The sequence below is a fragment of the Lepisma saccharinum genome, chromosome 12 (assembly GCF_977018435.1).
Source record: "Lepisma saccharinum chromosome 12, izLepSacc3.1, whole genome shotgun sequence".
In the NCBI taxonomy this organism is placed as follows: Eukaryota; Metazoa; Arthropoda; class Insecta; order Zygentoma; family Lepismatidae; genus Lepisma; species Lepisma saccharinum.
The window spans coordinates 53167071-53193875 of NC_139240.1; the positions used below are offsets into that span (position 1 = coordinate 53167071).

Here is a 26805-nt window from a genome sequence, read left to right on the forward strand (position 1 = left end):
CATGAGAAAGGGTGGTTGTTTTATAAAGATAGAGACGTATTTTGCATATTTTTAAAAGTTCAGATAAATCGAGAATTTAGACTTACTGTTATGAAAAGAAATAACGCAGTACAAGGAAAGAATAACTCTGCACATTTCTCGCACCTGGTGGGATGCAACACACATTCACAAGGTATTGCAGGAAGTCTATGAACGAGGATGAAGACGGATATGTGAAATTTGACTTACCTGCGGGTGAATTAGTGGATTCTAATATTCTTAAGGTTGATAATTTTTTAATTTTTTTTAAGTCCACTTGATTCACAAATAGGCTAAATCACGAACCTACCTACAGTTTAATGTGCGATCCGATCCACTTTTTGACTCCATTGGGTATCGAACGCAAGGACCGTTCATTACAAGACCTCGACTTTATTACTACGCCATCGGGGAGGCACCCAATTTACACAAATATGTTGATTCCAATAACACGTTATATGCATAATCTGATAATGATGCACTTTTGGTGCATCTAAACATAATTTTTCAACTATAGCATGTCTAAAAGAATCATTCAAGTTGGGATTTTTATAACTTCAGGAGGCACGGCTCTGTAAATATGCGATATGAACTAAATGCAGGTTTGCCTTCCATACGTGGTGGTTTTTTCACGTTTCTTCGCTTCGTAAAACATACACTTTTGCAGGAACGGCTTCTTGCATCCTCCTGGGGCCTTGCTCTAGCTAAACAAGAAAATATATTTGTTTAGCATAATCGAGGGTTACTTATTCCTGCCGAACTCACTAGAAAACAAGGATTCTATTGGGATCATACGGCTTTAAATGACAGTATCAATGAAGATTTATGATGTAAACTACTACTTATAATAATGAGAATAAAATATTAACCAGGAACTTTATTCTTCAACTGGATGTAACATCCTTCTTTGTTATTCAGCAAATAGTCAATTTATCACCTTTTTTGACATTAATTTTCTTGCCAGGACGGCTGTTTTTATGCAAATTTTGGCGATCTTAACTACACGTACGCTAGATATTAGCTAATATTCGTGCTGTTATATTACTATTCTTCTACCATCTTTGTAACATTTCATGTAATAACAATAATAGAATTAATTAATTTACATATTCAAGTGAACATACATATGAATTATATTAATGTATTAATTTAAACATTTGCTTAATTGTTGTCGTTAATGTTATTATTATTATTTTTTCTGAAACACTTGGCTCGGACACCTTCCCCGACATATATTTCTAGATGCGTGCCTACCGAAGGATAAATTAGATGAAGCGATGGTGGTACCGGACTTAGAGGCTAAAGGGAAAACAAAGAAGTATGTGCGTCATAAGCTGAGCATAAGAAACAGCACAATATCACAAAGAAACACTTTTTGAAACTTATGTCATAGAAGATGTTTAACAATATTAAGAACAATAAATGTTTTCTATTTGTAATATACTAAGTATTGAAATTTTAAATAGTCTTTTGTGTTCGTACTACACATTTAAAAACTTTTTTGTTGCTCCCAGCGCCAAGCTTAGAATTGAAAGAAAAAATGTACATTTTCATAGTGCATGGAAGTGCGACATTCAGAAAGAAAGAAGGTCTAGTGGAAAACATTTGAAGACTTCCAAAAGGTATAGCAGTAATGAAAAAGAGCACTCACTTATGTACGATGGATAGACAGTTGTATGGAAGCGAGGAAAAACACAAGGTAGATTTCATAAGATACCTAGCAATCAGTAACCAAGAAACTGCATTTTTAACATTAATGTCCTCATGATTAACGAACCTTATTTATTCTCACCACGCAATGGTTAAAATATTTGGAGGTTTTTCCAACTTTCCGGAAAAATATTGTGTTTCTGCTACTTTTGACTTTTGTTGGCATGATATCCCGGATCACTTTTACGAGACGAGACGAGACAAAACGAGACGGGACAGAACCCTTCGAGACGGGACACGAGACGGGACAAACTAATATTTTCGAGACGAGACGAGACAGCATTTTCACGAGACGGGACGGGACAGACCAAAGTCTCGTCTCGTCTCGTGGGCAACACTACCAGCGTTCGGTTGGTGAAATCCTCAAGCGATAAGTGTCGCGTGCCGCTTGTCGCTTTGGTGCATAATCTCACTAAAGCAAGACACTCATTCCATCGCGTATGCGCGAACAACAAACCACGGCAACATGTTGCAAGCTATTGAGGAAATGGCCCAGTTTGAGCGACGCAGAAGCGACAAAGCGACGCGTGTGGCTTATCGTGTCGCCTAGACCTGTTGTTGTAATGTGCGGTTTATCGTGTCTCCTATCTGTTGTTCGCAAGCAACGCTTGCTAATAGGCTGAAGGCACCATGTCGCTTGTCACTTAGTTGGGAACTGCCCCTGTAGCGCGTCGCTTCGGTCTGAGCACCCTTGCTTTAAGGAGCTTTCCGACCGAAGTAACAAGTAGCATGCGAATACGCCATATGAACGTGTCGTTTGCTGTTTGGAACCTCATGTGCAATGAATGCTATTTTACAGTCTGGAAGTGTGTGTCACTAGTATGACAGTGTCAACATCCCGTGTCGCTTGTACCATTGGTTTGTAAGTTTCCTTACACTCATGTCGATGGCACTAAGAAAGTTTTGTGCGGTTCCAGTTGTCGTTTCATGCAATCATCATTATTATCATCGCCACGATTAGTTTAAAGCGGAAGGAAAGAGACAGTAAATATAAAAAAATACAAATGCTTCAATGTGTTATCTTTAAACTAAATGATGATGATGATGATGATAATAATAATAATAATGAACCTAATTCATACCAAAAATTTAGTTGCCAAGAGCATTCCACGCGTATTTTTTCTCCCGTATTATTAACGAAAGTATGACGAAAACAGGACGTGGTCGGCTGTCTGGAATGTTCGTTAATATCTTCGCGACCACTGTACCAAATATCATAGCAATTATCACATTCATAGAAATGCTTCATGTAAAAGAATCAGACGTTGCAGCGAAAACTCCATTTACTTCCATTATAAGCAGTCGAACACCAAGCACCGGGGTCAACACCAGCGCCTCTAGCGGATCATTTTCGAGTGGAACCAGCCAGAGAGCGCAGAAACGTGCCGTTTTCCACACTATGTTATTCAAGGCGCTGTAGTTCGGTCTTCTTCTGACTGATGCAAGAGGCGAAATACGTCTCACCATGCTTTTGACGTCATGGGCGCCTCCAGGAACGCTCAGCATAGTGACCTGCTACGTCACACACTTGTATGGCCTTTCCTGGATGCAGAGTTGAGAGGTAGCGCCGTTCCACCTGCTGCTAACAATTCAAAATCACATCGTGTTTGCCCTGTGGCGTCTACAGCTAAAATGGCAGAGCGTGTTGTGCTGTTGGATACGGTGCCACTATTCATGGATTATGAATCGATTATGTAGGAGTGGATGCCATTTTCCAAATAAAAGTGTGTGGTAAAGCACATGCGTAGATCTAGACACACAATTGAGGGGACATGTTATATTCCTAAATTGAGAGCTTTAGTTGCAACAAATTCTCCGTGGTTACAATTTTATCTCTCCAAAATAATAACCATGGAGGAGGAGTGACATCGAGTGTAGAAAAGTTGTAGTAAATTTTATTTAAGGATCTATGCTTAAATTGAAAATTACTTTCGTATAGAAGTGTGTGACGGTCCTGTGAATCCGCACAATATAATTATATGTTTATTGAAATTATTAATTTCATATTATTATAAAAAATCACTTTATATTAATGTTTAAAAATGTATAATTATTACTTTGTACAACGTTAATTATGTTTTATGTTATTTATTGCAATATACGCTGTATAAACGAGATATTTGGAATTCTAACGTTGCTATAGCAACGAGAATCAATAGTCGTTATGTGGTAATGTGTGTGACAAGAAATGGAAATATAGGTAATAGTGAACTGCATATTGCTCAGTTATTTCACTAATATATAGGCCCATAGAAGTTGTATCTTCATCTTCGCGTTTTTAGTTTCAAATATTTATGAACGAAATGTAATCGTGCTAATGATTGACTAGTGAACGTCACAGTATAATTGGTGGTCCAGTATTGTGGAACGTTATCAGCACGATCTTGAGTGATGTGTTTTGCGTGTTAACTTACAATATTGTTCTCGTGAATCTAGTTTGTACATACATTTATATTATGTACGCATCAAGTAATCCTTATAATCTGAGATCCAAAACAAGTCTTACAGCTAGATCTATCAATTGTGGCGATGAACTTGATGAATCACAAAATAAGAATGGTGCCATGAATATGGTGAAGTGCTGCAAAGATCCCGATAAGGAAAGGTTGGTAGCTTGTGAAAATTGTGGCCATTGGTATCATTTACAATGTTTGGGTTTGTCCGATAAGCATTGGGAGTTATACCAGTTAAATGAAAATTATTTCTGTACAGATTGTGATCCATCTTATGATCCGTTCAGTATTGAAGCTTTCGTGCAATGGAAAAGAAGTCAAAAAATGTTCAAGAAATTGACTTTCGTCCTTCTGTGTTGGCAGAGACGTCAACGGGGCAAAGTAATGTTCCTTTTCATTGATCTGCTGGCAGAGTTAAGAAAAATCAGCGAGTCACAACAGATGGAATTTACAAAAATTAGGGAAACTCAAGATTCTATGAGGCAAACTCAAGAGTCTCAACAGCTTGAGTTTACAAAAATGAGGCAAACTCAAGAGTCTTATCAGCTTGAGTTTACAAAAATCAGGGAATCTCAACAGGAAATTCAAAATTCACAGCAACTACTTAAGCTTGACTGCCACGAATTGAGTACATCGTTACGAAAGGAATTAGCTGAAGTTGCCGAGTCCTGCAAATTAGCAACACGTTCATTACATCAGGAAATGGAAAGAGAAGTGCAAGGACTAACAGAGAAAATCGAGGAAGTCAACACTACTTGTACAGAGAATTCCGATTTACTTGCTGGATTGAATGATCAGATTGCAGAATGCCAGAACAATGTTTCAGGGTTGTCTCGGCAAGTTCAAAGATTTGAAGTCGTTGTGAGCAAGGACGAAATAACTAAGCGCGTGGAAGCATGTGAGGAAAATATTACTAAGTTAACATCTAATATTTCGACTAATGTTGAATCAAGTAATCCTGTACAAGTTTACAGTTCTCATGTGAATAGTAACTGTCAACCTGGTATTCCTGAACGGACCCTAACCTCTCCTAAATCATCTGATTCTTCAGCGCGTGATGTTTTTGATCATGAACACAATCGCATTGCTTCACAAAGACACAAACGTTCTAGAAATAATCGAGTGAGAACTAGTAATACTAACAAGTTATGTCAATCAACCCGTTCTTTATATTCTGATGGTTCTGGTCAGGAAAGAAAGAGGCAACTAAACCAAAAGTCAGCAAATCCGCAAAATCATCGATGCGATTATCCTGACAATTGTATGCGTTCGCTTACTCAAGAACCTCGACGGTCGGTAAGATTGAATGAACTTACTGTTCTTCCTAAATATTCTGGAGATCCTGAAAAATCAAGCCCACATAAGTTTATTAAAACTTTAACGTCCTACTTAGACTCACTGCAAGTTCCTGACATGCAAAGGCTTGAATCTATTACTAATTGTTTTCAAGGACCTGCAGAAGGTTGGTATAATACTCATGTCGATTCGTTTACATCGTACAAACAGTTTGTTGACGAATTTCTGAATCACTACACGTCTTATTCGTTAACTCAGGCTCAATTATCTGAACTTAGAAGTCGTAAATATGATCCTAAATCGACGAGTAGTATGGAAGTTTTTGCTATTCGTACGCATTCAGCATATTATAATTTAGTTGATCGTCCGAATGATGCAGAAGTTATTGATATTTTAATCAATCAGTTGCCCACATATATTGCACAAACAATATTAGCTGCTAGATTAGTTAAAATGGATGATGTAATTGCTTTACTAAAGAGGTTGGATTTAGTGAATTCAAGATCAAACAAGAGTTTTAATGTTCATGATAATGTACGTGAAAAAAATTTCCGACATGATGGGAATAATTCTAAAAGTTTTACCGACAATAATAATGCAAGGGCAAAACTGAGAGTTCAAAGTGTTGCTAAAAGTTCATCGTTTGTGAACGATGATGAACCTAATGGAAATCAAGGTTCAAGACGTAACGTAAGACCTAATGATAGCGTTCATTTTGTTTCTTCTAGCGATGAAAATAAAAGAATTAAGATTCCACGTACATATGTTCCATTTGTTGCTGAAAACCAACAATCAAACTCCAGCCAGAAGACGATGATATTTAATAGAAATAATAATTTTGGGAAACCTAACCTAACTAACAGACCATATAATCGTTACAGGCGTAATGGTGCAGGAACTCAAAATTTCCGGCAAAATAGAAGTCCACAAAGCTCACGATACTTCAACAATAATGGTAGATTTATGAGCAACAGTTTCAATGCCAGAAACGAACAAGAAGAACAGCAATTTACACTGCGTCCTAACTCTCAGTTCTCTAACAATAATTTTCACTCATTCCAACCATGCCGTGTATGTGCCAATTGCGGATATTCGTCTTCTCAGTTGTCAACGGGAAACAGTTGCAATGCAACTGCAGTGGCGAATACTCCATTAAATGAAAATGCTCCATCTTTCGATCCAAGAGAAACTTCTTGTAAACAGTTCATTTCTTCTGTCCCTGAAGCAACATTAAACGAACGTCGCGGGTAAACGTGGACCAGTTTGCTCGCACTAACATAATGGAGGGTCCGTCTAAATCATATCGTAGTGATAATATAGGCACAACTTGTCAGTATGCTGTATTAAGTAATTCCATTTTATCTGAAGTTGATCATTGTTATCCACTTTCAATATTTTTTCAATTAGATTGGTACGAAGATGAACGTACTTGGATTTTAAATGATACTGGTATACCTACTCCTATTACTGATCAACCTTTGATCGCAGGAACAGTTTGCGGTATTACCATACAGTGTGGCATCGACAGTGGAAGCCAGTGAAATTTAGTCAGTTATGAATTATGGTGCAGTATAAAATCAATTATTCCGAGTGCCAAACTGGATACAGTGGATCAACTTAAGTTATTGCCGTTTGCAGGACATCAGAAGTTTCGTGTTGCTGGTCGGAAGATTATAAGTATTTCAATTAACTCGGAAGTTTTTTCTTTGGAGATGTTTGTATTGAAGCAACTGCATGCTGAATTAATTCTCGGAATACCATTTTTAAGGCAATACAAAGCTGTACTCGATTTTAGAAGAACCGAAATTAGTTTGATGCCGTCTACTGGTTCCGAATTGGTTCAGCCATTTAACTAGCAAAATCACAACTGATAGGGATCGCTGCCAGATGCAGGAAATTACTATAGTCAAAGAAGCAGAAAATTTTTACTTGTCGTTTCTCTAGATCAGATCACAACGAAGGTGCGGTCGTGTGAATCACTCAACACGGAGCAGCAGTCTCAGCTTGAGAATCTAATAATAGAATATCATAGGTTGTTTTCTGATCGACCCCGATCTGCATTCGTAGAACCTTATCAAATTGAACTAGACACAAAGGAACCAATCAAGGCACCTATATATCCGGTACCGTTCGCCAAAAGAGCAGCGTTAGAAAGGGAACTAGAGAAATGGAAGGCCTGGGGAATAATTAAAGAGATGTCTTCGCCTTATTTAAACCCAGTACATATCGTCCCAAAATCTATGGTGAGTGGCGTCCAGTGGTGGATTTTCGTCGCCTAAACCAACATGTAATTTCACTACTTACCCATGTTGAACCTATAAACGAGCTACTTCAACATTTAAAGGGTGCAAGATATTTTTCTTCGATTGATCTCTCCTGTGAATATTTTCAAATACCACTTACGCCCGACTCATATAAGTACACAGCTTTTTCGTATCGAAGACGACAGCACGTGTTTTGTTACTTGCCATTTGGTATAAAATCATCTGTTTCTGTTGAGAGAATGAATAAGGTGTTTGGACCAGAGACGCATTCATTTCTGATGATATATGTTGATGACATTTTAATATTTAGCCCAACAATACAGAAACATTTTGAACATCTTGATTATGTTCTACACATTGCAGGTGACGAACATGTCCATAAAATTTGCCAAATGCAAATTTTTCCAAACGAAATTAAGTTTTGGGTCATGTGGTGTCTGGTTCCGAGATTAAGGTCGATCATGATAAAGACTCAGCTATTCTACAGTTTCATTCCTCAAAACAAAAAGTAACTTCGCAAATTTTTAGGACTGGCAAATTGGAGGAATCGTTTTATACATGGATTTTCAGATATTGCTAGTCCATTATATCATCTTTTACGCAAGAATGTGCCATTTTATTGGACACCTCAGTGTCAAGAAGCTTTCTTGTTACTAAAGAATGCTCTAATTTCAGTACCAGCATAGAGTCAACCCGAATTTGAGTTGAGGTTTTGTGTTTCTGTTGATGCAAGCCAGAAAGGATTGGGTTGTGTACTTTGGCAAGTTGATAATGATGAAATTCGTGTCATACAATACGGCAGTCGTGCTCTTAGGGGAGCAGAGATTACATATAGTACACACGAATTGGAATGTTTAGCTATATTATTTGCTCTGGAGAAATTTGCTATATATCTTAAAGGAACTGATTTCAACTTATATTCAGATCATAAGTCGTTGTCTTGGCTTAAAACTGCACAATCACTTAATTCTCGTCTTACGAGATGGGCTCTCAAACTGCAGTGTTTTGATTTCACGTTATATCATGTCCCAGGAGTTTCGAATAATATTGCTGATACGTTGAGCAGATTTCCGCCTTGTACTACTTATTCTGCACTTGATGATAAATTATATATCAATCAAGTAATTGTGGAAGATTCACAAGATGATACTTCTTCTACTTGGTTAAAAGCTCAACGAGCACATGAAAAATGCAATAATATAATTTCTCACCTGGAAGATAGTACAACTGATAAGGAGTTTTCAAAGTATCTTCTTCACAACAAAATTCTTTTTTATAAACCCAATTCAGATGAAATTTGTAAACTTGTAGTGCCACGTGAGCTTATACCTTTGGTATTGCATAAGGTGCATGATTTAAATGGACATTTTGGTTATCAGAAAGTTTTAGCAGCTTGTAAAAGGGCATATTTTTGGCCGTACATGAGAAAATCAATTAAAAATTACCTGAAAGATTGCTTAGAATGTGCACGAAAAAAGATTGTAGGTCGGCCGTTGCGGAGAGATGAATATCACGTCGTTTCTCACCAACCTCACGATTTCCTCTATTGATTTAATCGGAAAATTACCAAGATCACGTACATATGAATATCTCCTCACAATTGTAGACGTTATGTCAAAGTTTGTTATGATTTATCCGTTAAGAAAAGCGACTGCCAGGGAAATTATCAATCGTTTTGAAGAACAATATTTTAAACATTACCCTGTATGTAATGTATTATTATCAGATTGTGGAAGCCAATTTACATCAAATGAGTGGAAAGCCTACGTGGATTCAAGGAAAATTAAGCATATTACTACCACTACATACAATCCGAAATCTAATCCTATTGAGAGGTACAATAAGGAGATTGTTAGGTTACTGCGATTATTCTGCAATGATAATCACACCAGTTGGTATCCAAAAATAAATTATATTATTCAGTTATTAAATCATTCATGCTCTTCAGTTACCGGATTATCTCCTAGTGAACTTTTCTTACATGAAGATATGAAGGACTCAATATTTGAACAAATCGGCTGGCCAGAACAAATTAAATCTTTGCCATGGAAACGCAAATTGTTTTTAGCAGAAATCAGGACTAGACAATCTAGAAGAAGTAGGAAGATTAAGAATGCATTGAACTCGATCAAACTTCAAACAGGAGATTTGGTTATGATAAAAAATAGGCAAGTTAGTTCTAAAATTAACAGCCAGATTCATAAATTGTTCAACTTGTATATTGGGCCATTCATTGTCAAGGAAATTAAGGACAATAATGCAATTCTTTACACAATGAACCAGCAATATTATGACAAGGTGAACTTTTCAAATCTTCGAGTGTTTAACTGTTCGGAAGAAAAGAGGAATCAACTCTTGTCTGAAAATTAAATTTATGAGAGTAGATACTGGAAAAGGGAAACCATTCTGTTTATTATTTTGTACAATTGAATGTTGTATTATGTTCTGACTTGTTATTACCTGTTAGGCACAAATCTGTTTAGGTGCACGTTGTTGTCGTATGTCAAATAGTATTGTCTATTTGTAACATTGTGTTAGTTATGTTGATACACATCTGACTGATTTATAAATTAAAACTCCTCCTCGGTGTTTCGTAGTTTTCATTTTCCCGGAGGAGGGGAATATTGTGACGGTCCTGTGAATCCGCACAATATAATTATATGTTTATTGAAATTATTAATTTCATATTATTATAAAAAATCACTTTATATTAACGTTTAAAAATGTATAATTATTACTTTGTACAACGTTAATTATGTTTTATGTTATTTATTGCAATATACGCTGTATAAACGAGATATTTGGAATTCTAACGTTGCTATAGCAACGAGAATCAATAGTCGTTATGTGGTAATGTGTGTGACAAGAAATGGAAATATAGGTAATAGTGAACTGCATATTGCTCAGTTATTTCACTAATATATAGACCCATAGCAGTTGTATCTTCACCTTCGCGTTTTTAGTTTCAAATATTTATGAACGAAATGTAATCGTGCTAATGATTGACTAGTGAACGTCGCAAGTGCAAGTTCGACAGAACACACAATTTTTATTTTGTGGCTGTGTGACCTTATTGGTTCTAAACCTTTGTTATAACATACGCCCCACTAAACGTGAAAGATAGATTAATTTCGATAACGTGCTTTGGAATGAGATCGTTATTCCTAAATAGTTTCATGCCATTGTCAATAGGACAATAATTATTTGATTTAATTTTTATTATTTAGTGTCGCTTTTCTGCCACTTTTGGCTAATCACGACGATGAGAATAACGTAAGTGATGACATGATGAAATTGACGAAGGGACACTCACAAAGAACACCCGTGCCCACGCCGGGATAAAAAAAAAAACAGGATACCCTGGTGTCGTATCACGCTATGCTAACCCCTACACCAAGGAGGGCGGCTTAAGAACAAAAATTTTAATCAGTGAGCATCATTTGCAATATTGTATAACGATGTTGTGTTTATAACTAAAGTCCGCGTCAAATCTCCTGCATATGGCGAAAGCCAATAGCAGCGTACCGTGGCGGTGCCATGTCGAAATCTCACACGGAAAAGAGACAGCGTGGTTGAGCGAAACGCCTTGTCACGGAGAGCACGGCAACGCCGCACGTCTGTGATTCGCTGGTGCTGTTCAGCCGTTCAAGGCCATATGCAGGAGATTTGATGCGCACTCTAAGCATCTAGTTTCTCCGTAATAATGTTTGACATAGTTAAAATTTGCTTTTGTAGCTGAGAAAAAGATCTGTAATAAAAGGAATACAAAAACACATATATATGCACGAACTGGAATATGCCACAGCATTTTTAGTAGTCTTTATGATTAACTTTGCATGATCACAGTCTAAGTTATTGTAATACCCCCTACGTCGAATGCATTTTCAAATATCACACTTCTTAAATTAACGGTGCAATTTCTAGATATCACGCTCCCTTGAAAAGAATGCATTTCACACAGAAAATAGCCTCGATACTTGATGCCAATTTTTTGGCTAGTGCAGAATTCCTGGGGCACAACTTGGGGAGATGAAGATACATTAAGATGGCCAGAAATAAGAACAACCAATGCGGAATAGCATCACAAGCTTTTCCCCCACGGTATAGAAACACCTTCCTTATATTCAGCCACTGGTTTCCTCTCAATCTATTGATTTTACTACAAGATATAATAAATATGTTAAAGTGTTGAAGCATATCTTTTTAGGAGATTATTGTTGACTAGGTCTTAAATTAATTATGTTTGTTGCAGAACTAAATGCATGCATAATACTATCATTTTTTTATTACTTTCTTCACTTACAAAAGTACACTTTTACTTGTTGTTATATGTACGTAAGAAAATCTCTTGCATCGCGTTATAAACAACAACGGTATAAAAAAGACAGACACTTTAAAAACTTTACGCTAAATGTAGCTATCTTCTTTCATTTGGATGTGCTTCCTTTAAAAGGCTTCTGACATCCAGGAAAAAGATATTCGGTTTTTGTAATAACCAAAAAACCAGAAAGTTACCCTTCATTCCTCTTGGTGATCTGCAGATAAAGTCCACCCTTCGTCGACAATATGAAGGACTTTGGATCTAGTTTCATGGGGATCGGTGTCTGGCTGCAAGTCTTGAACTTGTAATGTCGAAGGAGGGAAACCAGCCCAACTTTTGTTTGCATAAGTCCAAATCTCATCCCTAGAAAAAAAAAGTAATGTAGGTGAATTTGAGACTCGAAGAAGTTCAGAATAAAAAATACATAATGATATGCAAAATCTGTATCTTAGAAATTGTATTTACCAAATCACCACATCGAAGGAAAAAATGCATTGCTTATAGCCTGCACATACTACTTTCGCCTTACATTGTGATTAACAAAAAAGTAAGAAAACTTAATTTAGTTACAGCAATGTTTTTGAAAGTTCATATTATTGTGGAACTACATGGCAATTTCCACAGAGCGACAAAATCTCACCAAAATATTAAATTAAGTATATTATATAATAGCAAATCATTATAATGCTCACATTTAAAGGAACATTTTTCATAAATACATTTAATATTTCATTGTTATTCTACCTATCTCACAGCGAATAGTTTAATTATACAATAAAGATTTTAATTTTTCAATACAGAGCAGCAGAATGTTGTCTATGCTTATTCTTCCCACTATTGTACTTGCGTAGACTTACGTGCTTTCATAAATTAGCCAATGATGTAAGTAAGGTATCTTATTATTGTTAACCTAATACTAATCTATTCTTAAATAAAAATGGTATAAAATAATGTTTGAATATACCATCATTAATATTTTTAAAATACGGAATACAGTTTTATATGAATTCTTCCAGTGTCAGTGAGCATAATAATATTGTGAATTTCTTAATTTGCTAGTAAATAATAGTAGATATAACGGAAAAACCTAACATCAATACTACAAGTAATGAAACATTTGTTTTTAGATTCCCAGTGTAAATATTTTGAACTACATAAATAGGTAAACTTTGGCATAAACTTTTAATTTCATTACCTTTTCTCAAGTCAACGATCTACAGCAAATTGTTTAAGGAATACCAAGAATGGTGTTTAGTTAAAGAACATGCTTTTTATAATTGCGAATTAGTTTTTGCATGTATATTGTTGTGCAATTGCTTAGGTGGTACAATGATGGGCACTTAAGAGTTGTAAACGATCTCATTGACTTCCCGTGACTGTAGTTGAATTCATCTATTTGCCAGATTTGCAAAATTATTATACTTAATTTGCTTCAATGGTGATCCCCATTTGATCTAGCTAACCTACAAGGAAGAGTCAAATGAAACCCTTAATTTGTTCTTGTTTCTTATCAAGTAGATTTATGCATGTAGGGTTGCACAAGCGTGCTGCATCTTAGCACAGACATATTTCTGATCTACTGTATATTTCCAACTTTGAGTTGGTGCCTGCATACCTTAAGAAGAATAAGTCTTTTGGGTCCACGTGCAGACACTTATGAGCCACTGCAAAGGCCTTTCCACCCATCTGCCTGCGAACTGAGGCCATTGTCTAACTTTCTCTTCCATTTGCAAACTTGCTGGTGTGGTAAGCATGCACAGAAATATTGAACTTTCATTTGCAGATAAATTTCTGTAAGTTTTAGGGTGACAGACGGTAAGAAATCACTCATCTTCACTGATGCAAGTGTGTAGAGGAGTCGCCATCGAAATTTCTGGGTGCCCAACCTGCCTTATCATTTAAAATACTAAACACACAAACTTTCCAGAACGGTAATGCCGTTTTGTTGTGAAATAACAACATACTTACCAATGCATAACCTAGGCCCTTCTCCGAATGGCAAAAATGTGTAAGCAGGTCTCTTGCTCTTGACTTCCTCGAGAAATCTTGTCGGCAAGAACTTCTCTGGTTGTGGGTAATATTTGGGATCGTAGTGGATGCCATACACTGGAAAGATAACGTCTGTCCCCTTCTCGAGAGTGACGTCGGTGTCAGGAATATTGTACTCCTTGGTGCACTCCCTTGTTAGGAAGGGCACTGGTGGGTATTTCCTCAAGGTCTCTGCGGAAGAAGAATGGAATTAAAAGCATGATTAGTCTGCAATATGTAGGGCACTATTTCTTCCAGAGCTTCTCTTTCTAAACTTATTTATCGAAAGCTGTCAAGAGTTGGTTTTTAAGTCTATTTTATGCTCAGATAGACTAATCAGGTCTGTACCTACACTTAAAGTGGGATCGAACCCAGGACCCCTTGATTGCAAGGCAAAGGCTTCCTTGAGGCGACGTCATGGACGCGATTATAAGATTTGAGGACAGTGAAAGTCTGCAAGAAGTGTATGAAATATTGAAAATCACGGATTAAATCAATAATAATAATAATAATCAGATCACATATCAAAATGTGTAGCTTTATCTTAGTTGGATTCATGGCTTTCTTCTACAGGCTGCCTCCTGACTAAAAGGTGCTGGCGCCTAAAGAAGTTTTCGTTTTTTCTACCCGTGATCTCATCATCATAATAAGTTACGCATATTTTCAGATTGTTATGTGTACACACGCCTGTTAACAAACCCATTGAATTAAACTAGGACTGTGTTGCACCATAATCTTTGACTTCTTCTGTGCTTCGGGAGCTTTCAGACCAAAACGACACGCGCCAAGCGAAAAGATACTTCAGAAATGAATGCAACCTTTCGTATCGTAGTAAGGCGACAAGCTGCACGTGTCGCTTGTATGTCGGTCGGAAAGGCCGTTTTTTCAACAGCGTGCATCGTGTCGCCTCGGTCTATTGCCACAGCAAATGGGTAGTGAATGCCTTTTTGTAGTCTAGATAAGGCACGTGTTGTTTGTAACTTCGATGTGAAACCACCGTGTCGCATGTCAAGTGTCGCTTCAGTCTAAAAGGTCCCGTTGGAACAGACAGTTAAGGAAAATATATTTATTGGGGTATTGCAGTGTTACATGTGTGACATTTCACACACAAAATGTAAGATTCTAGACATGAGATTGGATTAAAATATTCATAATGAACTGATTCCACAGAACTATGAAGTATTCAGTGTGGTGTCTACTAACAAATGGAAAAAAAAACTTGAGTATGATGGCATAGCCTGAATACACGAAAAGCATTAACGAAAATGTGTTACATGTGTGACGCTTTAAAATGTAGCAAAATTAAACTTAAATTGTCAATAAAGCACATAGACTACAGATGTTAGTAATTTTCGTTGGTGAAATATGCAAATTACATGCATTCGTAAACATTTAAGCCTTAATGTAATTAAAAACGCTAATAATTTTTAAATTAATTCATTTTGTTATTTACATGGATTAGGACCACTTTTCGTGAAATGGTCTAATGATACTTATTAAAAAGATACTTATCGATTCTGTTAATAAATGATAACAATAAAATTAGTTCTATCATTAAATATACATATCTTTAAAATAGGGTGACCAGATATTTGTTGACCAAAAAGAGTATAGTATAGGTTGAAGGTGAGCATGCACATAAAAAGAAAACGAAAATAAGGGTGGCTATTTGTTATTGCTTCTATTATAGCCCCTATAAAATAGGCCTACACTCTACAGATTCAAATTACTTACGGGTCTAATGTAATTAGCTAATTACAAATACTTACCAATGGCACCATCGTTCATACTTCTGGGATGATTTTGCTTTCTTGAGTATATTTAAATCGTACTTTACTGCCAGTCCAAACTCTTCACAGGTCATGTCCACATTGAATTTCACTTTCATTACTTGTTCGAGTGTTGACACCAGGAGTGTACTTTTTTCCTCTCGCCAATAAGTTTTAATAACACTGAAGAGTCTTTCACAACCAACATTTGAGCCAGGCAGAGTAAACACGAATTTTATAAGAGTGCACAATCACTTTTAAATTTGACCCAGCCTGTACTAAATCTTTGCACACTGACCTCCACTTACCCATCATTGATTATTTTCTTTCCCCACAATCTTCAAGATGTTTTTCGAAATTGACGGCTTTTGAAATTTTTGAAAGACGGCTTTTGAAATTGCACAGTAAATTTCAAAAAATATCATTATTAGGGCTGAGCCGATGCATAATTATAATTCAGCTACCGATACTTTCCGGGATTTTGGTCTTTCACGGGGTCCACAAAAATCTTGACAGTCAATTTTGTTAATTTTCGGTATACTAACTAATTTTGACCTCCTAATCACGAATCTGTTGAAAAAAACCGGGGGTCACGTCTGAAAATTTGAAAAAAAAAACAATTGAATTTTTTTATATATAGGTGTATATGCGTAGTTTTACGAACAAAAATGTAATCTCCTGTCATTGTGTTCAACCACGCCGTTGTTTTACAAGAAAATTATTTATGATGTTCAATTCTAGTACGATCCCTATTTTTTTCGATGAATTTAGGGGTGAAATGAGTGCTAATGGAACCTAACCTAACAGGCCTAACCTAACCTCGTGTGAATGGTTCGTGGGGCTACCCGTGGATGGTTTTTGGGGCTAACGTCAATGGTTTGTGGGGCTACCCGTGGATGGCTTTTGGCGCTAACGAACAATTTTTGTACAATTTCCAGGCGTGACCCCTGGTTTTTTACAACAGATTCATGATTAGGAGGCCAAAATTAGTTAGGATACTGAAAATTAACGAAATTGGAGACTTTCTCTATATTGTAAATTCTTACAGTCTAATTACCCTGGAAATTATGCAAAATTAAAATTTCTTTTGTATTTTGCACGAAAAACTATATTTTGTGACTACATAATATCTATTTTAATATTCTGATGCAATTTTTGAATATTCTAAAGCAAATTTCTTGGTATGTTGATGCATATAATTGGAGGATATTATTTACACACCAATATTGATCAATATTTTGAACAAATTTGAATTATTGCAATTTTCAAGTATTGGTATCGGTATCGGTGGGAATCGGTAAGAGTATCGGCATCGGTTCAAAGTGGTATCGGCTCAGCCCTGATCATTATCATTAAATTCCAATGAATTTGAAATATGTTTTGCTTGTTGATAAAATATGAAAATGACTCTTGAAATTGTTTATAGGAAATTCTTTAGTCAAGGAGTAAATATTTCAGTTTGTTGACATCTTGATGTTTTCCGTTCTATGGATTTTAAGGCATTTTTACGCGTAAAATAATGAATGAAATTAAATATCAAGGAAAAGAGTATATTTGGGGATTTTTGCAAATTGAAAAGAGTATAGAGTATATGAACCTCTAAAAGAGTATAATACTCTTAAAAAGAGTATGTCTGGTCACCCTATTTAAAAATAACTTATCGCGGTTAGCGATGAATGGTGACTTGTTACCTACGAAATGCTGACAGAAGGCAATATGCACAAAAAAGTTAGTATTAATGGTAGTAAGAAATACTTACCATTCACCACCAAATCCAAGTACTCCATCTCTTGAATAGCCTCGTAAGTAACATCCTTGTGCTTAGCCAGTACTTTGTCAATTTCCTCTCTAAGTTTCGTTTGAATATCAGGGTTACAAGCGAGCTCGTACAATGCAAAACTCATTGTTGTGGACGAAGTTTCGAAGCCAGCGACGAAAAACACCACAACTTGTGCTGTGAGGTCATCGTGCGAGAATTCTGTTGAGAGAAAAGAGCACAAATGGTTACAAAATACCAGGAAAGTAGTGGTGGCGTGCCCAATGGGGGGTTGGTGGGGCCTAGTAATCCTAAAAAAAAGTATTCCAAAGGCAGGAAAATATGGCAAAATGAGCACAGACTACTAAAAACAGTATACGTAACCCCGTCTTTTCGAAAATCCTGGGCACGCCACACTGCAAAGACATCTTTTTTGGAGGAAAACCATGTATGCCAAAGATAGTCTGTGCCATGATAAAAAAATATAAACGATTTCATTACTTTTTTGCATAACAATCATGACCTGTTTTATTTGGTGTAGAAATAGCAAGGAGTTAGTACTTCTTTCTAAAGAAGTTCTCTGCTATACAGGGCGATTCATAAGTCCGTGAAACATCTTAGAAATGTACTTCATATAAATGATGCAGTGATAATTGTGATGCCGAGAGAACGACTAACTATCCAATTTTTTTTTCTACACGTGTGTCCACCTTTGTTGATGCGGCAGTTATTTAACCAATGCTACACGAGTATTAGCATATCACGGACAGCTTTCATTTCGAAATTTCTCATACTACTTCTTGATGTTCTTGTTCCTTTTAAAATTATACTCCATAGCTGTGCAGTCACAGCGGACAAGGTTCTTGCGAATTCCAACACACTTAGCGCCATGCTACTACTTCCTCCTAGTGGCAAAGCATGGCAACTATGCGCTTGTGCGGTTTCCTACAAAAAAGTTGGAGGTTTGTTCTTCTATCGGAATCAAAATTAGCGCTATCTGTGCTGAATCTCTGAAATGTATCACGGGTTTATAAGTAACTCTGTATAATGTTTTTAAAAAAATAAAGACAATATAAATATATGAATAAATATTTTTTGAATAATAACTTCATATTAATCTACAAACGTGTTGCTGCCTACCTGGTGGCTGAATTCATTAAATGGTAGACTTCCGATTTTGCCACCGAAGTGCCCGGTTCGAGTCCCCGTCTGGGCATGGATGTTCTTTGTAAGTGTCCCTCAGTGTTACGTAATCATCGTCGTGATTAACCAGAAGTGACAAAAGTGATAAAAATACAAACACGCTGGAAAGCAATATCATCACAACTCACAACTGTGTTAACACAGACACGGTGACGTTGCTTAGCGTCGCTGTTCTGCCTCTTTTGGTTGACCACAACGATGAGGATGCTTGATATGATAAAAAACACACTAGCAAGGAACAGCTATGCCCAGGCCGGGATTCGAACACGGAACTCCTGACGTGGTAGTAGCGCGATGTGCTAACAACTCCGCTAACGTATTAGCCCATCCCACTATATACGACATGAAAATTTGAAAGCCAAGAAGAAAGTAATACCCGAAACATTGAACATTTTCCTAAGGAAAGTTTTCAGAGATAAATTTCTTTGTTGGTTTGATATACAGTGCCTCAAATTAATTATTCACATCTTAAAACAGAATATCTCAGTAATTAAAGCAGATAGATATACGATTTTTTGTGGTAAATAATGCAGAAGGCAGTGAGGAACTTAGCAACGCTTTCGTTTGTTGCAGGCATTATAAATAAACACGGAGGAGATGCTGTTATCATTTGATTAACCTAAGTGGGTACTGAAGTGTTACTGGAAAACTGATAACACGACTGAGGTTGACTGAGAATTGAATTTGGAACACAACCACCAACAAGGGTAACAATTACAAGTTTGAAGTCAATAGAACGGTGCAAGATGTGAAGGGACGGTGCGGAAGACCATTGACAACAACACAGTCGGTATGTCGCTCTGTTCTACGTCGTTCCATTGAGGCGAAAGGTGGCAATTTTGAATATTTACAGCCGTATGGTACACGACACCACAAAATTGTATAACTAACTAACTCTCTAGCCTTCTTAAATCCGACGCTTTATAGCTGCAGCAACACAAGCCTTTCATCTGTCCCTATCTTGGGCAATAGGAATCCAATCCATCCTGACTGATTTCCTTTAGGTCCATCTCAACGTTATCCCTCCATCTTAGTCTTGGCTTTACTACAGGTCTCTTACCATCGGGTTTCCCACCAAGAATCCTGTAAACTCCTCTTTCCTCTCCCATTCGTGCCACATGGCCTGCCCATCTGTCTTCTTGATTGAATTATTCTAATAATATCTGGACATGAATATATATTATGGAGTTCTAAATTATGTAACCTTCTCCACTCACCTGTCTCCTCATCCCTTTTAGGTCCAAGTATTTTTCTAAGGATCTTATTTTCAAATACTCTTAATTTATGTTCCTCTTTTAATGTAATGAACCAAGTTTCACATCAATATAATACTACAGGCAAAATTACTGTTTTGTATTTTAACTTGTGTATAAAAATTGTATGTATATCTGCTATAATTACAGAGATATTCTGTTTCAAACTGTGTCAACATTGAGGCACTGTATTGAGCAATAGCAATCATTTGAATGTGTTTTCAAACAAGGATATGGCGGTTGGAAACTCAGTTCTAATCGAAATTTAATAAGGGATGTCCTCAACAATTAAAGATTTTTGAAAAGTCATTCTAAAAGGGTACACAATGTACTGTTTGTTACCTTTGAATCCATTCTTCCTTGCGTCAGTTCCACCATGTTCGATAATTTTACTGTCTTCTTCATCTTCAACGTAACCTTTCTTCTTGATTTGCATTAGAAGGTCTATAAAGTCATTTCTTACGATATTGTTGGTCTCCCTATACTCCATTGTATCCTTCACCAGCTTCCTGAAGAAGTCAGTCAGGTGACTTGAGAAAAACCTCAGCTTCAACAGATCTGCCAATGCTGGACTCAAAACTCTTATATTGACCTTCAGTCCATTAAGGAAAGTGGGCTCAAACAGAGCTTTCCCCATCCTCCTGAACTCAGCGTCAGGATCTTTCATAGAGTTGCACTGTATCCCAAAAGCACAAGCGGCGATGACGTCAGTTGTGAACTTCCCAAGGACGTCTTTAACATCGAAGATCTCCTTCCCGGCAGCTCTGTCTTCAAGGAACTTGCCAAGTTCCTCCCCGCTCTGCGTGATCAGGTACATCATCTTCTTAAGCTTCCCGCTTGTGAAGGTGGGGGTGAGTCGAACCCTCAGATCCCTCCATTTCTGGCCTCTGGAGTTGAACAAGTGTTTTGCGGCCAGTGGATCTACGTTCTCGTCAACTCTCAAGGTGTGGTCCTGAAAGTGGGCGAAGTCCTTCACAAGGAAAAGCCTTATCAACTCGGGATCCCTTACGATGAAAGTGGGTCTGTGAAGTGAATACGTTCCCACAAATCTCTGTTTCTCGGTTTGAAAGTACAGATTCCTGATCCCATCCGCGAAAGATTGTTTCAACTTTGCTGATTCGCTGAAGGTTCCAAAGATGGATTTCGGTTGGACGTAAGGCACGCCTTTTCTCTTCCAATAAGTTTGCTTGTAGCTCAAATACAGATAGGCCAATCCCAGAGAGCCTGCGAGCAAGGAGACTAGCTCAATGAACCAACCACTGAGTAGAATAGACATCATGCTTGTTACGGCTGGAATAAAAAGAGAGTGGTAAAGCGCAACAATAGTGGATTCTGATGAAACAACAACAGCAAAAAAAAACAAAAAAAAACAACTTATATACAGGGTGGCCAAAAAATGGTAACCGAAATTAAGAACCGTTGTATTATGTTTCCGTTACCTTTTTTGGGCCAGCCTGTCCGTACACTTAGAAGCTAATGTATTGGTTATGAACAGACAAGGATTCATATGTGTGTGCCCCTTTCCCTGCCCATAAGCCTCCATAACTTTTAGAACAAACTATGTCAAATGGTTACTTATGTCTTTTAAAAAAATAATTTTACCACATTCCAAATTTAATTTCTTTATTACGTGGCTCTCTTCAGTTCAAGCAATATATAACCTTTGTCAGAAAAGTTACAGGGTCAATTAATGGAACACGGTGTATTAAAGCTTAATTTCAGTTTGTTATTGATTTAAACTATTGGCGTGTCACACAAAATTTATTCTAATAGGGAAACAAACCGGAATCGCTCAATTTGATTCTAAGACTGTTCCGCTACACTCCACCCTTACCGGGCCGCTTCTTGCAGGAAAAACCCAAAGAAACAACTAAATAGGCTCGTTAGTCCTGGGTTCCCATCCCGTTCCTCACCAGAGCGCTCAGAACCAAAGAATCAATCACAGGCAAGAACTTACTGAAATTAATGTTGCAGGGTGATTGCTGAAAACTCGCAGAAATGGGCTTTATACATTTATTTACAATTCATCAAAACAAGGCTCGGATTCTTCCAATAATTCTCTAATTTACATTATTTACATTCCTCTAACTTGAGCTCCACGGCAGAACTGCCAAGTGGAAGCTAAGCATCGGCAGAACTGCCTCGGGATGCTTTTTCTCAAGGGAGGCCACTGGAGCCCGAAGATCGCTCTCCCTTCTGCTATCCAGTTCCTAAACACACTCTGCCTGTCCTCTGCCAGAGGCCATATTTATACTTCCTCCCGCGTCACATGGGGGAGGGCTGAAAGTCCAAACCTTATTGGCTCTTTTAAACTACACAGAACCATGGAAGAAACCCAAGCATACAGAATCATACACAATCACAAAAAAGAAACAAAAAAACAAATACTGTTTGTAACAAGACTGATAGTGGTAACAACTGCGCGATCTGAATGTCATTTGTTGCATAGAGGGTGTAAGGGGTGATCCTTTTTCAACACACTCAATGCTGGACCCTGTGGCCGCCGAGTGGTTAGCACATCGCGCTGCGACGCCAAGGGTCCCGGGTTCGAATCCCGCTCGGGCTTGGTTGTTTGTGAATGTCCATTCATCAATTTCATCATTTCATCACTCATCCCCATCTTCGCAAATTAGCCAAGAGGCACAAAACGCGAAGTAAAATAAATTAAATCAAATCAAAATCAAATGAAATCAAGACACTCAAATGTCAATCTCACTGGACTGCGTCTGGACCCATGGCCATTATAGTATATTGGACTTGTGTTATGCTATGGGACATTCTTTAATTACACAGTCAAGCTCTTGTAATATTTATTATTTATTTACTTTTACAAAAAGATAAAAACGTGGTACTTTACAGGACAGCATTCTGGTCCGGTGGACACTAAATGACAAAGAAGGGCAGTAGCGGATCTAGAAATGACATTTGTGAGGACAAAGTTTGGTACTTCACCAACTCGAGGATAAATTCTAACTTGTACCACCAGCAACGTATACAATACCTCTAAACAACCAAATACTGTAACTCAGTGATCTATAGATTACAATTGCAAGGCTATGACGTTATCACCACGTCATCGAGGAGACCTCGTATTGCAATACAAATATTACCGTGAGAACAATAGTACTATTACTAGAACAATATTAAAAAAATATAACCTTCAATTTATTTTAAAAGCGATGAAAATATTTGACAATACTGTTATATCTCGAAGTGCCACGAGTACCACATCAGGCCCATCGTAAAGGTCCAGATTAGTTTATTTTAATACTTCTATTGCACTTCAAGTCTCATTCTATTTAATTTTGAGGCGCATTTCAAAGGATTTCTTCCCAGCAGAACACCTTTGAAGCAGGAGGTCTACAGATGCAGTAGTCTCCGAAAGACCCCCTTAAATCTGGGTCAGTTCATAATTATTATATTAACAATGCGGAACACGTATATTTCAGAATTTAATATCTTTTCTTTATTTTCTAAATGCCCACACAGAAAAAAAATCATTTCTTTCAATTAACGTTTTGTTAGCTTCTTGGTACAAACAGAAAAGTTGGTAGCCTTTACTTAATTATGTAATTCTGAGATTTATTTTGGCAACTCTAAGCTAATGTGCACGATTAGTAAAATAATCTGTTTGGTTACGAGAAACTAACTATTTTTATTATGCCAAACAAACTATTTTACTCTGAGCATGCATATGCTATTAGTCAATAGCTTTGTACACCCAACGGCGAAAGAAACAGTAGGCGAATTGTCCACCTGAATTACACAATGTGATGACAATGAATTGAAATAAAGACGTCAATAAGCAGAGAACAATGCCTGCTTCGAACTAACATAGTTTCATTCCTCAAAACAACACAGGATGTAGAATAAAAAAGTAGCGAAAATAGCGTTGGACAATTTGCCTACCACTATCTTTGCCGTTGACTGTACCTTTTATATTGTACCGACACTACTGGCACATCATATTAAACAGTTTCACAATCTTAAAGTAACCATTGGAGAAAATACTTGTAGGAAAAGGAGCAAGAAACCTCACGTGTTTTATTGTAAACAAAACTACTCGTATTAATTGAATATGGTGCGAATACTTTCACGGAACGTCGCATCGTTTATCATCATCATTGCTCGCTCGGCTCTCTCCAAATCGGGTTAACCAATCTTCTCCTCTTGGGTTCATTATGAATGTAATTTTTCTCTCATTACTACAATTGCTCCAATTGTTGCGATGAATCTACGAGTATAAATACGCGACTTCAAACTAGAACGTATTCTTGAGAATCGCACAAAGAGCTTGACAACAGGGTTGTTAAAGGTTCAGGAATTTAATAAATTCATTTCCGGACCAGGGATAGAAAATCAGCAAGCGTCAATTGGTTGTGGACCGTAAATAAACTTTTCATGTTTAAGCACTTCAATTCGGTCCAGCAACCTTTTCTCCGGATCAATTTAAATACGGTCGAAGTGCGATATTAAAATGAAACAATACGTCACTTGGACCTAATTTAAATTGTACGACGAAAAAGGTTCCGGCCCTCTTGCGGAACCTAATAGAAGCTATAGAATTTATGGGTTCTTGGACCATTAAGAACTCTGCTTGAAAATGCAAAACATGTTAGAAATAGTTAAAATCACAAAAACGTTGTGAGTGCAGTTGCGTTATGTAAAGACAATGCTCCCACTAGGCCCACACTAAATTTTGGTCAACTATGTATGTATATGTATAATGGCTGTAACCACTGTGCCGCTTAGACATCAGTGTTTCAGTGTGGAAGGGGTGGTCTTCTAATCGTCCACCCCACTGGATTTGCGCCTGACGAAACCTCGCCTAGGGTTCGTACCTAAGACCCCTGTCTACGTAGCACGTTACGCTCACCACTCTGCTAAAAGGCTGACAATAATAACGAAATCGTGGTAAATCTTTTCGTTAATCTGTACTCAGGAAGGTGCGGGGGACTTAAAATATTTGAGCACTTAGGCTATCCTTTGAGCCCTGCCGACATTATTATTATTATTATTATTACGTTCTGTTATCGTACTGCACTTCAACTAATTGAATACTCTGTATTAATAACACTTGTAAACTTTAAACACATTAATTAAAGGCTATTCATTAAACTTCGTTTGTCCTTTACAAGAGCCACTTGCACTATACATTTCGCCACACAACACTAATACCGGTTACGCACCAAAGAAAAAGAAACCGACACTACTTTACGGTAGTCACACTGGCCGCGAACTGAGAAACAAAGATGCTAATTTCAACCGTCAATATCGCTCCACTTGATTTTCAATTGTTGGCATTAAAAATGTTTACATTCGTTTCTTCGAGGAACAATTGCTCATGTTCGAGCACTGTCTCGCGACCTCTGAAGATAGGGTTATGATTTAAGAAGTTGTAAAGTCGACGCGCTACCTTCGTTACGACCGGCTGGCTTTGGAGTCCACGGAGCTCGCCCACCAGCTGCAACAATCACATTCAACGCACAGTGTTGCCACACATCTACTCTACGCCACCTTGTCCCTCCCACGCACTAGCACCTTCCCACGGTCTCCACATTGAAATTGCAAACTACTGCAACAGCGTATCCGAAGTCATGTGACAGACTCCACGTGTAGTAGACGATCAAAATGACAGCTGCGTCCATTGGCTGAAGGGTGAGTGTGATTGGACGAAAACAACTCGCCCGCTGTTTAACCCCACCCACGTTCGTGGCGGCTGCTTCCCTCAGTTCTTCGACGTTAACTCCTTACTTGTACATTTCTTTACGATATTAGCACGTAAAATGACTTGACATATTGTTTAGTTTACTATTATCACAATAAGGAATTTTAATAGTCTGTGATCTGCCATTTCAGCGCAGTGTGCGAGTGGAAAATGGAATTGATAGCATACTGTAATTTATTAAATGGAACAAACGCCACTTAAAAATCATTCCGGAACAGTTATTTAACCTTTAAAACAATTGTATCTACTACTCTTCTGAAGTTCTACTTTTAAATAACCCATTGTTTACTTGTTCGTATTGTCGTCGGGTGCAAAGGTTTTCGACAAAGCTCCCAGACTAGTGCCATTGCTCTGTCCATTGTTAAATAAACTATGAAAATCTGAAGCAATGGCAGGTTGGGTTGATTTCGTCAGCTTTTCTCGTTGGAGGTAGATAGTATTTCTCTCCGCACAGTCATTGAGTTGAACGGACAATAGAAATTGGTCAAGTGTTTTTCAGTATCACCAGTTGAATATACACGGTGAGCAAAAAGTAACTGTGCACCTAAGGTAACTGTGTTCCTACTGTTCACACATTCTTACATGCTACATACTACATACCTGCTACAGTAAATGTTGAAAATGTTATCCGTGTGCATCTAGGCATGCATTGACAAGCTTTATCTTGTTTGCAAAAACCCTTGACAGTTCCAATGTTGAGATGTTCCTAATGAATGTTGTAATGGCTTCCTTTAGTTGATCCAGAGAGTTGGGATTGTCTTTGTAAACAGCGTTGGGTTTGTCTTTGTAAACACAGTTTATCAGTGATCCCACAGATACATATCTGGAGGTGTCAAGTCATGTGTCTCTTGAGATTAATTTACGAATTGACTTCTTTGGGCTTTGCTCTATTCTAATCGAAATATCCTGCAATTTGTCCTCTGTTAGAAATTGTGACCTGCCTGATTTCGGCGCATTCTTTACTGATCCCGTTCTGCGAAATTTTTCGATCAACCACCGCACTGCA

The 26805-nt window shown here is 37.4% G+C and overlaps 1 protein-coding gene across 2 annotated transcripts in view; it reads right to left on the reverse strand.

Moving 5' to 3' along the window:
* Nucleotides 1-12008: 12008 nt before the first annotated feature.
* Nucleotides 12009-26805, reverse strand: part of LOC145996077 (cytochrome P450 6k1-like) — a 50212-nt gene continuing 35415 nt past the window's right edge. For both annotated transcript variants that reach the window (XM_083132322.1, XM_083132323.1), the window contains exons 2-5: nt 20414-21361; nt 17619-17837; nt 14031-14282; nt 12009-12425 (exon numbers count right to left, since the gene is read on the reverse strand). In XM_083132322.1, the coding sequence (XP_082988448.1) occupies nt 12253-12425; nt 14031-14282; nt 17619-17837; nt 20414-21361 (1592 nt within the window). In that variant the 3' untranslated portion in view covers nt 12009-12252. The remainder of the gene's footprint in view (nt 12426-14030; nt 14283-17618; nt 17838-20413; nt 21362-26805) is intronic.